Source organism: Triturus cristatus, chromosome 3_1, assembly GCF_964204655.1.
Source record: "Triturus cristatus chromosome 3_1, aTriCri1.1, whole genome shotgun sequence".
NCBI lineage: Eukaryota > Metazoa > Chordata > Amphibia > Caudata > Salamandridae > Triturus > Triturus cristatus.
Window position 1 is genome coordinate 1,056,935,598 of NC_140583.1, and position 19,494 is coordinate 1,056,955,091.

Below are 19,494 nucleotides of genomic sequence, written 5' to 3' on the forward strand. Positions count from 1 at the left end.
ATATATCCTAGTCCACAATTAAATATTTTGGACATTTAAGGGCCAGTTCCCATAGTGGTTAGGAGGTATTGCGTTTTTCATGATGATCAATGCCAGGATACAGGAAGCACGGTTCTGACTTGAACCAAATTCTCCATGGGCAGTTAAGTGGTAGAAGCAGTTTATAGATATTAGTGCGTATGGGCCATATCTTCTTTTGGGAAATATGGGGAAAAAACTATATTTGTGACAAATGTGGAGTTCAGTTTTGTAGGATAGGGCCTTATGTCTTTGAATGGTTGCTGGATTGGTTTATGGGGTTGCCTTACTTTCCTTTCTTATATTTTCTGTGTGCTACAGTGTTCTTGATTGTATTAACAGATTATTATTTTTTACTACTATTCTCATGCACCATTCATGTCTTGAAGAAAATAAAACTATGTTTAAAAGAGACATGTTTGGTGACATCATTAATAACATTACTGATCACAACTGAACGGGTATTATTGACAACACTATTGAGCATGGTGGGGGTGCGAGTTATAGTTTTTGAAATCCACCAGCCTTCACCATTATCCATTTAAAAAGAAAAATAATAAAGAAAGATAAACAATAAATAAAGTTTCTAATTCGAATCAGTGTCTCCTTTTAGCTGTAGTTTGAAAAAATATGTGGTAACACGTATTATGGTCCTGTATTGCCATCGCGTTTTTATGTATTTAACAGCGTAAATGTATATGCTTCTATATTGTATATATTTATCAGTTTTTAGGTTTATGCTTATATCCATTTTATGTAATTTAATAATTATTCTGAGTGTTATGTATTATTTTCCTGTATTGCCATCTTAGTTTTCTGGTGACCTTAATAGACCACTTGGTCTTCAGTCCTGTGTTTACTCATATCAAAAGAATTCAGAAAGAAAGATAGATAGATAGATAGATAGATAGATAGATAGATAGATAGATAGATAGATAGATAGATAGATAGATAGATAGATAGATAGATAGATAGATAGATAGATAGATAGATAGATAGATAGATAGATAGATAGATAGATAGATAGATAGATAGATAGATAGATAGATAGATAGATTTCCCCACAGATGACTACTTTGCAACCTTGAGGCTTCATGATCAAGATGAATACAATTCCAAGCTCTGACGATGGTGCTTCTTCCACAACAATGTTTGGAAGCTTGTGTATGAATGCAAGCATTCAGCAGGAAAAATTGTTTGCTTCAGAATTGTGCATGACTGAAGACAAATTTCTCCTCATGAAGGTAAATTTTTAACAGTAGGGTTCCTCAAACCAGTGCTACGTAACCTGAAAGCAGCCAGGGTTTAAAAGCCTGTGAATATAGCCTTACAGCCCGTGAGGTAGGCTATACCAGCCATTAATGGCCCGCGTCAGAATTACAAAGCCTAAGCCGAGGGCAAGGGCCTTTAACAAGGGGGCAGGCCTTTACTGGTCAGTATAGCTCAGCTGCGATGGGCTATAAAGCTTTTATAACATGACGCCACTAGAGGACAGAATGTTCTAACAAGTGAAACAAGGGCCTCAGTAAACCCGAGGGGATCAGTGGCATAATGAAGGTTGAGGGGACCCCCCTGCCACGTACACGGAGGGGCCCCCACTCCGGGTTTTATCCGGAATTCTTGGGCCTGATTATCATGCTGAGGGGGCCCCCTGCAGCTCGAGGGCCCCCCTGCACCGGGGCCTGTGTTACGCCCCTGGAGGGGATTTGAATCCTCCTGGGCTCCCTGAGGCCTTTGTTCACAGCAACGGCTATGAACTACAAACATTGGAATGCTGGAAGTTCCGGGCTTTTACCGGCCATTAGAAGCCTGGAGCAAATCATTGTCTTCTATGGAGCTCCCAACATTCCAGTGTTCTAATTTATTTAAAAGCCGGTGCAATTGGCGTGGCTTAGCGAGCCGACATGGCGGACGTGTGCTAGCCAGCTCCGTCCAGCCCAACATAAATCCGACAATTATCCTGGCTCCCTCAGACCCTCGATGAGTCCTGGAGGGAGCGTGGCGGCACCGGACATTGGAGAGGGCGATTGGTGGACGGTGGCGGCGACCGGTGTAGCGAAACACGGAAGCCGGCACACGCGCGAGGTGCGGCCTGGTGTTGGGAGGCAGAGCCGGGGACTCGATTCTGGTGCACCCGGGCCCCGACGCGAGCCACGCGGCGGCTCCTGTGAGCCTGCGGCGGTGAAGTGCAGAGCAGACGGCCCGGTGGCGGCCGTGATTTTCGAGGGGCATGTCGGCCCCGGGGACTACATAGATGTCATAGGAGGCACCGGTGAGGAGCTAGGGGGAGGGGCGGCGTCCCGGCCAGCAGAGAGCCTTTGCTGTGTTTGAACATTACGCCCGGAAGCGAGGCCAGTCCCTGAAGCCCTGGGTGCGGGGGGCCCCCCTCCCGGACATTTGGCAGCGTAAGTGCGGAGGTGGCAACGGTAAGAGTGAGCGCCCCTTCCCGCCCCCTCTGGGACTGATACTGGTACTGGGGGATCGGCGGCTGCATCGGGCCGCAGCGGTAGGGCTAGGGTGGCCTCACAGGAACTACCTAGTTGCTCCTTGCTCCTCGGGGTCCCGGGGCGTGGTCTGAGATCGGGCCCTGTGGTACCTTGGCCTGGGGGAGCCCTGGGCTGCCGCTGAGATTCGCCGGGCAGGGAGTGTGCGCCATCGGGGGCGCCCCGTGACGGGCCAGTGGCACAAGAAGGACCAGGAGGGACAGCGCGGCCGCAGGGAGTGGACGGCGGATCTTGAGGGACCTTCGCTGCTGTGTAAGCCCTGGGCGTGAATGCAGGTTGGTTGGCCTGTATTGGTGTATGTTCACCTGCGTTGATTGTGGCGGCGGGGCCTGTGCTCGGCGGCTGCATCGAGCCACGCCCCTTGAGACCGCGGGCGAGCGGTTGGGGTTTGGAGGACGGAGTGACGGGGGGGCCACACAGCCAGGGTGCTTGACGACTTTGATGGGCAGATTGGTGTGAGGTCGGTGTGTGGACTGAGGCTTGCACCGGTGGATTTCCGGGCCCCGGGCCGGGGGTGCTTTCCCGCCTCTCTACCTTCCTTCCCTCCATTCCTTGGGCGCAGGATGGGCAACGGCTCTGCCTATGGTGTGCCGGCACAGGGGAGGCGCTGGTGCAGGTGTCCAGTCCACCTTGGCTTGAAGGTGTGGAGAGTCCGCCGCAAGCTGCCATGACGAGAGACAAGGGTGGTGGTGGATCCACGAAGCATGGGCCTATAGACAAGTTCACTGGCCCGGGGGCGACGGGTGGGGCCGCCGGGGCTTCTCAGGATGCCGTACCAGACAACGCGGCCCTGTTGGCGGCGATCACCCAGTCCTGGGATATGCTTGATGCAAAAATTGGCGCAGTGGGTGCGGATGTTATGTTGCTGTGCCAAGATCTTCGGAACGCGGTGTCTCGCATCATGGAGGCAGAAGCCCGCATATCAGGGGTGGAAGATGATGTCGGGGTTTTTAAGCAGAAAGTGGCAGGTATGGAGAGTATCCAGAAGGGTTTGGCGCTTCGGCTCGAGGATGCGGAAGGGCGGGCCCGGAGGAACAACCTGCGTTTTGTTGGCTTCCCGGAGGGGTGTGAGAATGGCAACATGGAGCGTTTCCTTATGCAGTGGTTGGAGAGTTGGCTTCCGCCTGATGCGCTGTCCCGGTGCTTCGTCGTGGAGCGGGCTCACAGAGCACTTCTACAGAAACCCCCGGTGGGGGCTCGCCCAAGACCGGTGATTGCAAGACTATTGAATTACCTTGACCGAGACACTGTGCTGAAGCAGGCCCGCGCCAAAGAACCCTTGCTCTATAATAATCAACGTATCCTGGTGTTCCCGGATTATACACGACTTGTGCAGCAGCAACGCCAATCGTTCATGGCGGCGAAGGCCAGACTGAGAGACCTTAATCTCCCGTATGCTCTCCTATTCCCTGCCCGCTTGCAAGTGGTCTTTCAATCCCACACCCACTTCTTTGATTCTCCGGAAGAGGTCTTCAAGTGGACCGACGAAACTGTCCGAGTGCGGGTGCGTACGCCGCCTGGGCTGCAGTCAGACTCATCCTTAAGTGAGGGGCGGTCAAGGAATGCTCGTGGACAGCGGCGGAGAGGGCATGGACGATCGCGATCCCAGAGGCGCTCTGTTTCCCGTGGAGCCCCGGCCCAGGAGGACCCTGCCTCCCAGCCCCTGACATTGGATCCTTGATGCCTGTGAAGAGGGTGGTGCCGGGGTGCTTCCTTAATTGGACTATGTGACTGTTTGCCTACATGGGTCTGGAGGGAGCCCCTAGGAGGGCTGTATCCCCACCTGTTCAGGGTTTGTGGGGGGTGGGCCTGGGTGACATGGGCTGTAAGTTGGGGATCCATTGGTGGGTGCGGACCGTGCCCCCCTGTTAGGGGCCTGGAGTCAACCCCGCCGCGACAGGTACTTCAGTGTTTTTGAGGTATGGGAGGGGGTTTGTTATGGGGAAGGGGTTTGGTTAGGGGGACGAGTTGCGCTTTTACATTGTGCCCATCTGGTCATACACACCCGCGGTTGGGACCTCATATCCGTGCTACATCAAGGCTGGTCGCCCCATGGCTATTGGGAACGTAGAGGTTGCGATGTCCCCGGGCACCCTCGGCATTGTTAGTTGGAATGTGCATGGGGTTCTGGACAAAATTAAGCGAGGTGCTGTCCTGCGTCAGGCGAAAAGGGTCGGAGCTGACATTCTCCTTTTACAGGAAACTCATCTGATGGGCTCTAAGGCCCTGTGCCTGCAGCGTTATGGCTTCCAGCAGGTCTTTCACGCGGGATTCATGCAGGGTTCTAGGGGAATGGCGGTCTTGATACATCGTAGGGTCCCATACGTGCATGCGCAACAGTGGCTTGACCCGCAGGGGCGGTACCTGTTTCTTCGGGGCAAGATTGGGAAGGATTCTATTGTAATTGGCTGTGTCTACGCCCCTCCCCCCCTGCAATGGTCCCTGGTGGAGCGGTTGCTCTCCTTGTGGGCGGCCATGCCGGACGTGGCTGCAGTGGTGGGTGGCGATTGGAATGATGTTATGGATATGGGTTGGGACAGGGACAGGGCAGGAGGGGGTCTGGGTGGCACCCATCCCACGAAATTGCATTCTTTGGTTAGGAGCCTCAATTGGGTCAACACCTGGTGACACGTACATGGAGATCGGAGGGAATATACATACCTCTCAGCGGTTCATAAGTCTTTCTCTCGTTTGGATTATGTCTTCGTACCCTGGGCGATCGCAACGTGATTAATGTCTGCGGGGATCCTCCCTAGGGGGTTGTCGGACCACTCCCCGGTATTCGTGGCGCTGCAGTTGGGTCGGGGGCGGCAACCAATTCGCTGGCGACTAGCAGTGTGGAACTTGCAGAATGCTGACTATGAGAGGTGTATGAGGGAGGTGATTCCGGACTACTTTGTCACTAATGCGGGGTCGGCCCCCAGTGCAGTAATACTTTGGGAGGTGTTGAAGCCCACTCTACGAGGGGTGGACATTTCATGTTGCGTGGCGGCCCGTAGAAAGCGCCGAGATGAGTTGGTTAGGGCCGAGGCCAAGGTGGAAGGGCTTGAGCGTCGGAGCCGGGGGGCAGGTGGCAGACCGGAGGTGCGACAGCTACTGCTGGCGCGGCAGTCCTATGCCTCTCTCCTTATGGATGAGGCTCGCCAAGTATGGCTTGCGACGCGCAGCAGAATTTATCAATGGGGCGACATGTAGAGCAAGTTGCTGCATCGGCTCTGCCAGGGTATTTTTTCTCCCCAGGTCCTCCCGGGGGTGCTGGATGAGAAGGGAGCGCCGATCATTGACCCTATGACCATAGCGGAGAGTTTTGCCGCCTACTACGCAGATTTATACGCCCCTAGGGAGTGCCTATCGGAGGCAACGGTGGTCAAGTTTATTGAGGATATCCCGCCCAGAGCAGTGTCCGACGAGACAAGCCAACAGCTGGAACTCCCCCTCTCAGTGGAGGGACTGAGTATGGCCCTAAGTGGGCTTAATTCGGGGAAGGCACCGGGACCCAATGGGTTCCCCAGCGAGTTCCATCGTCTTGTACAATTTACAACTAGCATCCTATTATTGGGCGGTGGTGGAGGAGACCAGGGAGGCCGGTCGTATCCCACAGGACTGGCGACATGCAGAGGTGGTGGTGTTCCATAAGCCGGGTTGGCCTCCGGAACAACATGCTTCATACCGCCCTATTTCCCTCTTCAATGTTGAGGCCAAGGTTTTGGCCAAGGCCCTGGCTAATCGCCTCCTGCCTCATATTTCGGCTTTGGTCCACCCGGACCAGGCCGGGTTCATGCCCCAATGGATGACGCTAGACAACATAAGGAGGGCACACATAGCACTGGCGGCGGTCTGACAGACGGGGGAGCCGGCGGCGCTCCTACTGGCGGACATGGACAGGGCATTTGATTCTCTGAGCTGTGTTTATTTGTTTGCCCTCCTTCGCCGGATCAATCTCGGCCCTCGGTTCCTGTCATATGTGATGCTCTTGTATACCGAACTGACAGCCTCAGTCCGCGTGGCGGGAGCGATCTCGTCCAGCTTCCCCATTCGACGGGGTACTAGACAGGAGTGCCCCCTGTCGCCCTATCTCTTCGCCCTTGCCATGGAGCCGTTGGCGGCTTGGGTGTGTATAGATGCACAGCTGAAGGGCTTTGAGTGGGCCCCTTGCCTATCGGACAGGATAGCATTATATGCTGATGATGTCCTCTTCTTTTAAACAGCATTGGACAGGTCGGGGCTGCGCATCCAGGAGATAATGAAAATCTTTGGGGAAACGTCCTGGCGAAATATATGAACCCCCGCAAGTCCACACTGTGGGTCTTGGGTACTCGGGTGAGAGTGGGCGCGTGGGCATCTGTGCTTCAGGTAGCGGAAGGAGGACTTTAATACCTGGGAGTATTCCAGTAGGAAGTGCCGGAGATATCGTGGGAGTGGAACTTGGCACCAGTGTGGGAGCGCGTCCGTGCAGATATCACGACTTGGTCCCGTATGCCGCTGACTATATATGGTAGATCGGCGATCATTAAGATGGTTGCGCTCCCCCGCTTGCTCTATCAATTACAGAATCATCCGTATCCGATCGCGCCTCGCTGGTTCCGACTGGTGAATTCGGTTCTAGGCCGGCTTCTTTGGGGGCAGGGGGCGGTGCGTGTGGCATTACGCACATGCTTTCTTTCCACCTATTGTGGAGGTCTGGCGACCTCATATATGCTTTCATACTACCAGGCCTCACACCTGTTGGTCCTCAACGAATGGTGGTATGGAGACCGGGGGGACCCGGCTTATGCATTGGAGAGGCACCTAATGGGGCGTTCCACTCTCCACCCAATCCTCTACTCGGCGACGCTGCGGAGTGCGCTGCCGCCGGTGTCCAAGGTAGTCTTCCAGATCTGGCGACAGTCTCTAAGAAGAAATGGGTGGTGGAACACACTGACGGGGGAGACTCCTTTGTGGCACAATGGACGCCTGCCAGAATTGGCGGCACTACAAGGTTTTTGCGGATGGGATGCCATCGTCATTTCCACCCTGGGCGACGTGATGCGGAATGGGTCCCTTAAATCGTTCCGGGATCTGCAGGAAGAATTTTGCCTGCCTCGGACACAGTTCTAACGGTACCTCCAGCTCCGTCATGCGCTTTCCCCCAGCCTGGAGGGTCTCGCCACCATTCCCGAGTTTAGCACATTGGAGGCGAAGGTCTTCATGGGTGATCTTGTAACCAAAAAGATTTTGCGGATATATCAGTCCCTGGTCACCCACAGTGTGCCTCTATTGGACAAGCTACAGAGGGTGTGGGAGGAGGACGTGGGTACGTTGGAGAAGGAGGATTGGAGGGAGGCCCTGGCTGCCCCTCGGGGAGCAGCCATAGCGATGCGCCTCCGCCTCATCCAACTCAAGTACCTTCACCGGGTTTATTATACTCGGGTTCGACTGTATCGGGCGGGCCTGGTTGCCTCCCCGGAATACCTCAGGTGTGGTGGGGCAGAGGGCACATTCCTGAATACGGACTGGCAATGTTCATCGCTGGAGCGTTTCTGGAGGGGAGTCTTCTCTTTTCTGTCTGAGGTCCTGGGGTGGTGGCTCCCGCGCACGCCACAGCTCGCACTGCTGCATGTAATGGATGGTATCGGGGGCAACATCTATAAACGGCATCTTATGCAGCTGGGTCTTACGTTGGCGAAACGTGATGTTGCCAAGATGTGGAAGGATACGTGGGCTCCCTCGGTGGCCACCAGGAAAAATGGCCTGGACTTCTGCATGGGGCTGGAACAGCCCATCTTTGTGGCCCGGGGCTGTCCGCGTAAACATTATAAAATATGGAAGTGGTGGGCGGACTATAGGGGCCTGTGGCTGGAGCCTCCAACTGCGACGGAGGATCTCCTAGTGGGATAGGGTGGTTGGGTCTGATACCTGGGGGGTTGCCTCGGGTGTGTGTGCTCAAGGTGGGATGGTCCTCCACTAGATCGGGTAGATCGTCTGTTTCTTTCCCCTTTTTGGTTCATGATTATTAGTGGGTGGGCGGTCATCAGTGGGAATTTCGCAACTTAGGGGGGGAAGTTGGGGGGAGTGGGGTAGTTATCCAGGACGACATTCAAGGTCAAAGATTGTGTTTGTTTTGTTTATAAAAAAAAAGGCAATTGCGGTCCTATCAATGTATAACCTGATGCTGCAGTGACCTCTGGGGTACAGAGCCCTGCGTATAATGTGCAACTACAATAAAAATCTGTTTTTAAAAAAAAGCCGGTGCAATTGTAAGCAAGGATTGTATTTACTAACCGTCAGCCATTGTGATGGGGCAGACTGGGGAAGGAGGAGGAGGAATGAAGCTGAAGCCCAGGGTCCAAAAGCCCCATCTGGTAACATCATAGTGGGATGTAGACCGTGGTCAGTACATGGCGACTCTGCTGAGTGGCCTTAATGAGAAAAATAATAAATCAGGTGTAAATTATTCATTCAAAATGACATGACTATATTGATGGCATGTATCTGTTTTTTTGCAGGGAAATGTGGATTGAGAAAGAAGGAAAGATAAGAAAAGCCATAAAACAAGTTATCCCGGCCAAAATTGTCGAATCTCACTTGGTAGCCCCAGAACTTTCTGCTCAAGCTGACTGCATTTTGAGTGAATTTTGTCTAGAGTTTCTGCACAAGGATGAAGATGGCTACTGCAAGGCCATGAAAAGTATGGCATCATTGCTAAAAATAGGTGGTTGTCTCATAATGCATGCTTTTTTTGATTGCACCTTTTACATGATGGACAGCATCAAGTTCCCAGCCATGTGCTTGAGTGAGGAATTTGTGAGAAAGGCTGTTATAAGCTCAGGCTTTGCCATTAAAGAATTACATGTCACTCCCAGAAAGATTAAAACTTTATATTCACTGACAGATTTTTCTAGCACGTTGTTGCTTATTGCATTTAAAGAAAAAGTCGTTTCATAGTTGAGTAGATCCATAGGAGCCTATAATGGAAATACAGGTTGAAGCAAGAAGGCAAATTCTATAGTGGTTTTGTTGAGTTGTGTTTAGTGATTTGTGTTAGAGATCAACTGATATTATCCACAAGGATTTTTGTTGTTTATCAAACATCAAAACTAAGGCCCTTATTATGATGGCGGTCGGGGTTTGACCGCCAATCGCCATCGCAGCAGGCAGGAAACCGTCCGATAATCAGTCGGTGGTCCCACTACCCAATTAGGATTTGACCGCTGTACTAACAGTAGAAAAAGTGCCCTTTTCCGCTGTGGCTTGTGTTGCGGCCCAGGAAAAGGGCCGCAGCACAAGCCACAGTGGAAAAGGGCACTTTGTGCATATCCATGCACTGTGTGCCAGGCACCACATGGTGCCTGTCACACGGTCCATGGATGTGTGGGGGGACTACATGTGCCTCCATGGGGGCCCAGCTTGGAGACCCAAAGTCCTTTTCCGACTGCCTTTTCATGCCAGTGGGACCACCATGAAAAGGTAGTCGGAAAGGGACATCGTAATGCCTACCGCGGGCCTGCGAAGGCACCGTCCCCATTGTAGGGATACGAGTCCGACCCCTGCCTCGACTGGATCATGGATCCTGTCAGAGGTGGCGGTCTTTCCCCCCGGCCTCTACAGTCCGACCACCTGCATTGTAATGCAGCAGTCGGACCGATGGCCTGTATGTCGGTGGGACTGCCACCGCCAGTCTGTTGGTGGCGGTCCCACCGGCATTATAATCAAGCCCTAAAAGGCTGCTAATACGATTTGATATGGCTGTAATTTGTTTTAAAACAGAAAATTGATTAAAATTCTTTGTTTAATGTCATGAGCTATACAAACAATGTGTTCCCTAGATATCACAATGTAGATGTTGAGAATTTGGGGCAGGTTTTTGCGAAAATTGGCCAATGCATTGCAGCTATCACAGGTGCTGTCCTGTATTGTACAAGAGGGAAAACACATTACAGAACAATATGTACAAAGATATAGCACTGTTACTGTCATTCCCTTCACTGGAACTTAAACAGATAGCCTCATGCTATGCATAAACCTTTGCAAAAAAGTGTGCAAGTCTAGCATAGTCTCTATACTTGAAGGGTAACCTTTTGGTTCAAAATACTATGATTAGACTACATTTAAAATGTTTCCTACATTGTGTGTGTGCGCTGTATAATGAGGCACCTATGAAATGTGGGAAATGTTTGGAATAAATAAAAGATGTCTCCAATTTAACTCCTACATTGATGAGGACTTATTATATGTGCTGAAACATATGTACAATTGTTATTAGACGTGTCTTTGTTAAAACATTATGGGTGGTAGCGCTGTAACACCTATGTGCCACCTATGGACTTCCCCTCAACACAAACTAGCACAAAGTACTGCATATCAGTGTAAAGCATGATTTATGCTACTTTAAGCCTATGTTTCAGCATAAATAGCATTTTGCATTGGAAAGGAAATGCTACATCACCATTCTGCTCTGGTTTGGATCAGTAGTATCAACAACATACACCAGCAACCTAACACATCCTAAAAATACACTAGCACATGACTCTACAACAATTTATTTTTCAATATACACAACAATGTAATTCACTGGACAGACAAAATGCAACAAAACAATGATACAGTAGCAACAGAAAAATGCAACACAACAATAAAGCAACACACTCGTACCAGAGGTAGTACCAACACAACATCCCAACAAAATAACACAACATAATAATATACTAACACAAAACAACACAGCAGCAGAAATGTACATGGTTGTTATGTTGAGATTGTGTGCCATGGTTCAGGGCTAGTGTTATTATGTTGTGTTGTGGTTGTAATTTTCTGGGGTTTTTTCTGTTGTGTTGTGCTACATATTGTTGTGCTGTGGAAATTGTGAATTATTTGTATTTCTTTGGTTAATGTGATTGGCGTATCTGTTGTGTCTGAATGTTGCTAGTATTGTGTTTAAGTGAGTTAATTTGTGTTGTGCTATTATTATTTTTTTAAACAGACTTTTATTGAACTTTACAGAGTAATACAAGCATATCTCTCGTCCCACAAGGCATCTGTGTCATAATGCAGATCGTCCATAAGAGTGGTCCATTAGCACAATGCAGTACAAGCAAAAGGCCCCCCACCCCGATCCCCAGTAAACCTCCCCCAACAATGCCCCCCACCCCAGCCACCCCCCCCAAGCATGTCGCCAGTAGCTAATGGAGCCAAGTGAACCCTGAAGCCTCCCGCACCGCCTGATAGATTCCCCTCCCACAGGGCACAGCGAGTAAACCAAGAGATCAGGGGGAAGCGTCCTATCCCGGTTCCAAAGTCCTCCCCCCACCCTACACTCCCATTCTCATGGAGAAATGCTCACGGGTCCCCTATCCCATCCCCCTCCCCAGGCTCCCCCTCGCCATCCTCATCCATTTGTTTTGTGCTATTATGTTATTTTTCTGAAATATTGTGTTGTGTTTTGAAGCTCTGTTAGTCTATTGTGTGTGTGTGTTTTATTTTGTTCAATTGAGTTCCATTTTGTTTTGGAGTGATTCAGCAGATTGGTTTTATTATGCTACTGTGTTTTTGTGTTGCATTATTGCATTATTTTGTTCTTGCCTTGTACTATGGTTGTTGTGTTACATTCTGTTTTGTTCTGCAGCAGTCGGACCGATGGCCTGTATGTCGGTGGGACTGCCACCGCCAGTCTGTTGGTGGCGGTCCCACCGGCATTATAATCAAGCCCTAAAAGGCTGCTAATACGATTTGATATGGCTGTAATTTGTTTTAAAACAGAAAATTGATTAAAATTCTTTGTTTAATGTCATGAGCTATACAAACAATGTGTTCCCTAGATATCACAATGTAGATGTTGAGAATTTGGGGCAGGTTTTTGCGAAAATTGGCCAATGCATTGCAGCTATCACAGGTGCTGTCCTGTATTGTACAAGAGGGAAAACACATTACAGAACAATATGTACAAAGATATAGCACTGTTACTGTCATTCCCTTCACTGGAACTTAAACAGATAGCCTCATGCTATGCATAAACCTTTGCAAAAAAGTGTGCAAGTCTAGCATAGTCTCTATACTTGAAGGGTAACCTTTTGGTTCAAAATACTATGATTAGACTACATTTAAAATGTTTCCTACATTGTGTGTGTGCGCTGTATAATGAGGCACCTATGAAATGTGGGAAATGTTTGGAATAAATAAAAGATGTCTCCAATTTAACTCCTACATTGATGAGGACTTATTATATGTGCTGAAACATATGTACAATTGTTATTAGACGTGTCTTTGTTAAAACATTATGGGTGGTAGCGCTGTAACACCTATGTGCCACCTATGGACTTCCCCTCAACACAAACTAGCACAAAGTACTGCATATCAGTGTAAAGCATGATTTATGCTACTTTAAGCCTATGTTTCAGCATAAATAGCATTTTGCATTGGAAAGGAAATGCTACATCACCATTCTGCTCTGGTTTGGATCAGTAGTATCAACAACATACACCAGCAACCTAACACATCCTAAAAATACACTAGCACATGACTCTACAACAATTTATTTTTCAATATACACAACAATGTAATTCACTGGACAGACAAAATGCAACAAAACAATGATACAGTAGCAACAGAAAAATGCAACACAACAATAAAGCAACACACTCGTACCAGAGGTAGTACCAACACAACATCCCAACAAAATAACACAACATAATAATATACTAACACAAAACAACACAGCAGCAGAAATGTACATGGTTGTTATGTTGAGATTGTGTGCCATGGTTCAGGGCTAGTGTTATTATGTTGTGTTGTGGTTGTAATTTTCTGGGGTTTTTTCTGTTGTGTTGTGCTACATATTGTTGTGCTGTGGAAATTGTGAATTATTTGTATTTCTTTGGTTAATGTGATTGGCGTATCTGTTGTGTCTGAATGTTGCTAGTATTGTGTTTAAGTGAGTTAATTTGTGTTGTGCTATTATTATTTTTTTAAACAGACTTTTATTGAACTTTACAGAGTAATACAAGCATATCTCTCGTCCCACAAGGCATCTGTGTCATAATGCAGATCGTCCATAAGAGTGGTCCATTAGCACAATGCAGTGCAAGCAAAAGGCCCCCCACCCCGATCCCCAGTAAACCTCCCCCAACAATGCCCCCCACCCCAGCCACCCCCCCCAAGCATGTCGCCAGTAGCTAATGGAGCCAAGTGAACCCTGAAGCCTCCCGCACCGCCTGATAGATTCCCCTCCCACAGGGCACAGCGAGTAAACCAAGAGATCAGGGGGAAGCGTCCTATCCCGGTTCCAAAGTCCTCCCCCCACCCTACACTCCCATTCTCATGGGGAAATGCTCACGGGTCCCCTATCCCATCCCCCTCCCCAGGCTCCCCCTCGCCATCCTCATCCATTTGTTTTGTGCTATTATGTTATTTTTCTGAAATATTGTGTTGTGTTTTGAAGCTCTGTTAGTCTATTGTGTGTGTGTGTTTTATTTTGTTCAATTGAGTTCCATTTTGTTTTGGAGTGATTCAGCAGATTGGTTTTATTATGCTACTGTGTTTTTGTGTTGCATTATTGCATTATTTTGTTCTTGCCTTGTACTATGGTTGTTGTGTTACATTCTGTTTTGTTCTGCCCTGATATGCTTTTATGTGCTATTTTGCATTGTGTTATATCATTGTTTTGTATTATGTTGTACTCTGTAGATGCTTTACAGACGTCATCAAATGCTATTACTTTTCCAAGCTAAAGCAGCACATTCCGCTAAGGTACAATGACAAATAACCGTCTATCACTGTATAGGGAGGTAAAACCCCCGTCCTCCAGCTCTTCATATATTTAAGATATCCATCAGATGGAAACTACAGCAGAAATAAAGTCTTAAATTAGATGTATTTGTTATTCTGTATTTTGTGTCTTCTCACTCACCATCTTCCTTATATGGCTAAATGTATTCTAATTTCGCCTGTGAAATATCAAGAATGCAGAATGATCTATCAAGATATCATGTTTGAAGTTATTTCATCTTCACTGATTTCTAGTAAAAGTAATGATGTATTTGTCAAGCACGTGAAAATAAAGTGGTGGTAAAATATATTATTTGGAGCAAGTGTAATAATTAAAAACTGCACATTTATTACCTCAGTGTCATTGTTAAATCTATGTTATCGCTATTTTGCAAAATAAATGTTTTGAGAAAACACTGCCATATCACTTTTTTATGTTATAATGACTTTGCACAGAAAGCAAATCTTCTAATAGCCACGTGGTCTACACAGTGTGATTTTAACTCAATGGATAGATTTAACCCTTTTATCTCAATTTTAGTTAAGAATTTGTATTATTCTAAATACATCAAAGAAAATGATGGCAGATCTGTATTGAGTAATGTACCATTTATTAGATTCATAGAGGAAGGGGAAGGGAATCATTACCCCCTTGAGGTCAATGCCTCATATGACTTAGCGCCCCCTGCCACACTCAAGAATGCTGATGGATATTCTCTGTGTATCTTTATGTCTATTTTGCCTTTCATCTCCTGTTTGCGCCAGGTGTGGGTCTTAACATAGCTGGCTGATTAACCATAACCCCTGCACAAATTCTTTATGAATAAAGTTTGAAAATGTATTCCTGCAAGAGCTGGCCCACATTTGGATACATTTTGTTCTGAAATCCATGTACTCCTTTATTGAGATTGACACTGCTTTGCAGGCATATTCGATTAAGCGTTCCTAAATAGGTATGTGTAACAGCAGGCATAAATGCATGCTTGCAAAAGTATTATCCCTACTCATTTGCAAATTGTTGTTTGTGCACAGACAGAGATTACAACTATGGCATATATTTTATAATAACTATGAGTTTCTTCTCCTTATAAATTTTGTCAAGTGGTCAGGTGAAACTTTTGTTGAGAAAAACTGCAATATCATGCGTTTTGCAGCTTTGAACATGGCAAAGCCTGCAGTGTTATCACATTGTCCCTGATTCTGATGTTTAGAACCTTGAATAGAGTTGTAACACAGCACATGAGTAAAACCAAACACAATAAATGTGGTGTTTCTGCATCCTATATTTCCTTCCACTATTGCCTCTGCTCTTTTAACAATTTCCTTAGAGCAGGAACTATGATTAGGGTTATTCTTAGGTTATGAGTAAATGTTTACTATAAAGTTGGGTTTGGAGTAATGTTATTATTAACTTTCAGTTTTAGGATTTTTCTTTGGGGCAATTTAGAGTCGGTTTCAGGAAAAGATTTAGGGTTTGAATTAGGAAATGGTTGGGTTTAGGGTTGCGTTAATAGAAATTTTAAGAGTAAGCCTTAGAAATTGGACTCAAGATATTTAGAGTAGGTTCTAGGATTAGGACTAGGTTTAGAACTAGGTTTTTGGGTAAGGTTTAAAGTTAGGGTTGTGATAGTGAGAACAGTAATGTAAGTGATAGCATTTGATGTCCAAATCATGTAGCGTAGGGTTAGAATTAGGTTTAAAATCAGGTTAAGGTTAAGGGTTAGGCTTAGCTTTGAATCCGGATTAGGCAGAATAGTAAGATTACTATCAGGATTTAAATTTAGGAAAAGTTCATGTTACTGGTTAGATTATGGCTAGGTAAAAGATAATGATTAGGTTTAGTATAAGGGTTTGGGTAAAGGGAACAATAAGAGTATGTGACAGGATTTTGATTTTCAAACACTTTATAGCAGCAGTCAGGATTAGAATTATGTTTAGTTGTAGAGTGATAAAGAATGGGTATTATTTAGAGTTTGGCAGATTAGTTACTTCATCACAAACATGACAGGTATCCTATCCACCTTATTACAAATGCCATAGAAAAAAATGCACTTTTGATAAGGCAAAGGGAATATGCTAGGGTTAGTGTTGGGGTAAGGGGCCCAATAATATTAAGTATTATTATTTGGTTTTAGAGTTACAGTATGGGTTCAGATAATGATTAAGGTAAATTACATTAAAGATTTAGGACTAGGCTTTGACCAAGGATTAGTATAGATTTAGCAGCTAGATTTTGGGTTTACACAAGATTTGGTTAAAGATTGTGTCAAAAATGGGGTTTCTTTCTGGTTGGCTAGGGTAGTCACCTAAGCCAGACATAACACACCACTTCAGTCAGGGCAAGTCAGATACCTATATAAGATAATCTGTGCTCACCCTCAAGTAGCTTGGTGCAGAGCAGGCCGCCTTATCAAGGAGGCAATGAGTAACGCATTTGAGCAACCTCTTTGTACAGTAACACAGTGAATAATATGACAAAAGACTCCACACCAATATAGAACAATAGATAACATTTTATATAATCATGATCAAACAACAAAAATCCAATTGGTACTTTTTAGGTGAAACCATGCAAAATTAATTAGTATTAAGAGATCCTCACAGAAAAGATTTGTACATTAGGGTTAATTCTGTCAAGGCTAGTAGCTCTAGCACGTGCTCCTTAAAGGAACCGATAGACACACAAACACCTCCTCACAAAGGGAGTACTTTGACAGTAAAGAGAGCAATAATTCAAGTACGGGTATGCAAGTTATTCTCCTTTTGATATTTCCCAAATTGTACTTTTGAGTGTGGCTGCTTCTAGAATCTTTATGATAGTTCAAACATGCTCAGTATTTAGGGACTTGTAGGTGGTTAATGCAGAGGGAGCTCAGTGTATGATGTTGGGTCCGCCTGGGTCAGTAGTGAAAGTGTACCAGTTTGGCCTTATAAATTAATTAGGCAATCTAGGCTAGCAGGGGAGTGCCTTTGAGTTATAGCCCGAAAACAATCCATTCTGGGCAAAAGGTAACTGCTGGCACTCTCTTTAAGGGATTTAACACAGTATCTAGCGGACACACTAGTCACCTCTGCTGCAGAAATTGAGGGACCGGAATGCAGGAGAAAAATGCTGTGGCAGCATTTGAAATCACATGAAGGGGGCCAAGGCTCAGTGCCTCCAAGGATGTTGATCCGTCAACTCATGTAAATTTCACCACATGCATGCACTACTTTAGTTGCAGCTACCGCATGGTGGCAATTACCAAGACTGCATGGGTCCCGGAATCACAGTACCTTTTTGGTTATGGTATGTTGCCCGTTGGTGGGTGCAACGGCCTCTCACAATGGTGGTTGGAGGTGGGGCTGATGCAATGCTTGTCCCATCCTACAGACCTGTGGGGCTGCAATGTATGGGGAGAAGTGTTGCTCAGCTGGGGGATGGCTGACGTGGTGTATTTAGCTGACAGTTCTCCACTACTCAGGATAGTGAAGTGACTGGGAAGACCTCCCTGTCGCCTGGGTCCCCAGTGAGGTTTATACTGGGAGTTGATGGCCCTCGGTGCTCCCACCTGGGGTTTGATAGTCCGGGATCACTAGGGCCAACAGCGAGGACCAGAGATGGCTCAGTACATCTGGAGTAGTTCAGGACTCTATTGAAGCACTGCACTGGATTGCAGACTGTACTCCCTATAGGCTCAACTGAAGCACCGCACTTGAGTCCCTTGTAGTGACCAAACAAGCTCCTGCAACTTGGAGTGCACAGCTTAAAATCAGTTGAAGCAAAAGGTCTTTGATGTCCCTGAGACCTCTATGAGAACCGAGGGCAAGCCAACAAGCCCTTGGAGTTCTGGGGTGCAATAGAGGATGTAGAGGGCAAGATCATTCCTCCCACACTGCAGAGGCAGCAGGACAACACACCAGAGCACAGTGCAAAGTTGCAGTCCCTCATGGCAGCACAGTGATCAGCATGCAGTAGGCCAACATTGCAAATCAGCGGCAAAGTGGCAGTCCTTCCTGGCAGTGTAGCTCCTCTTAGGTGCAGCGTCTCCCCAGGACACTAAATTAACTAGTTTGGGGGTGTGAGAGGTCCAGTATTTACACCTATATATGTCTTTGAAGTGGAGGAGTCAACAAAAGAGGTCTTTGATCCTCACAAGGTCCCTGCCCTTCCTTCCCTTGTTCCAGATGCACTACAAGGGAGTATGTAGATATTTGTGTGGGGACAGACACAGCCCTATTCAGGTGAAGGTGTCAGCCTCACCCTCCTAATCTACCGGAGGAAGGCCCATCAGTCTGGTGATAGGCCAGTAGGATGCAAATGTCATACCCCTTTGCCTGACTGTCTATAGGGACTATACAAAGCCCAGCTGTCCCCCTAACCCAGAAGTGTATTCAGAGACAGACAGAGGCACAGAATGGTTAAAGTAAGTAAACGCCAACTTTCTAGATGTGGCATTTTCAGACCTGCAATTTAAAAACTGACTTTACCAAAATATGTGTTTTTCAATTTTGAGTCCAGAGACACCAAACTCCAATTTTCTATTTACTCCCAATTGGAAGTTACACTTAAAATATGTTTTCAGGCAATCCTGATGTTAATCCATGGGAGAGATAGGACTTTTAGTAGTGAAAAATTAATTTAGCAGTTTTCACTACCAGGACATGTAAAACTCACAAGTACATGTCCAATCTTTTAAATACACTGCACCCTGCCCTTGGGGCTGCCTATGGCCTACTTTAGGGGTGACATATGTAATAAAAGGGACGGTTTGGGACTGGCAAGTGGTTTAACTTGCCAGGTGGAAATGCAGTTTAAAATTGCACACACAGACTCTGCAATGGCACGCCTGAGCCATCTATACAGTGGTACTGAGTTGGTGGCTAATCCGTGCTGAAGGCTCACTAGTAGCTTTTAATTTACAGGCCCTGGGTACATATAGTGCACTTTACTAGGGACTTAAAAGTAAATTAAATAAGTCAATTGTGGATATGACAATGTTACCATGTTAAGAGTGCCCAGCATATGCACTTTAGCACTGTTAGCAGTCGTAAAGTGCCCAGCATACTAATACCAACACAAAGAGGGTCAGATAAATGGGAGCAGGAAGGCAAAATCTTTGGGGATAACCCTGCAGAAAGGACCAAGTCCAACACAACCCCCTCCAGCCGAAAGCCAGGGTATTCTAATAAGTTCCTTGATGGAGTTCCCTGCTTAAGGTGATTGAACTGGGACAATGGCCCACTCTGCAGG

The 19,494-nt window shown here is 47.0% G+C and overlaps 1 protein-coding gene across 4 annotated transcripts in view; it reads left to right on the forward strand.

The window, feature by feature from the left end:
• Positions 1 to 19,494, forward strand: part of LOC146861503 (nicotinamide N-methyltransferase-like) — a 105,166-nt gene that overhangs the window by 31,549 nt on the left and 54,123 nt on the right. The window contains exons 3-4 of one of the 4 annotated variants that reach the window (XR_014978993.1): positions 9,008 to 9,732; positions 9,803 to 10,704. Coding sequence is in view for 3 of the 4 variants with exons in the window: in XM_085645834.1 (XP_085501960.1) it covers positions 9,008 to 9,446 (439 nt within the window). In the remaining variant the exon portion in view is untranslated. Of the gene's footprint in view, positions 1 to 9,007; positions 10,706 to 19,494 lie in introns of those variants that run through there. The other 3 variants (XM_085645835.1, XM_085645836.1, XM_085645834.1) reach the window with 3 other exon arrangements.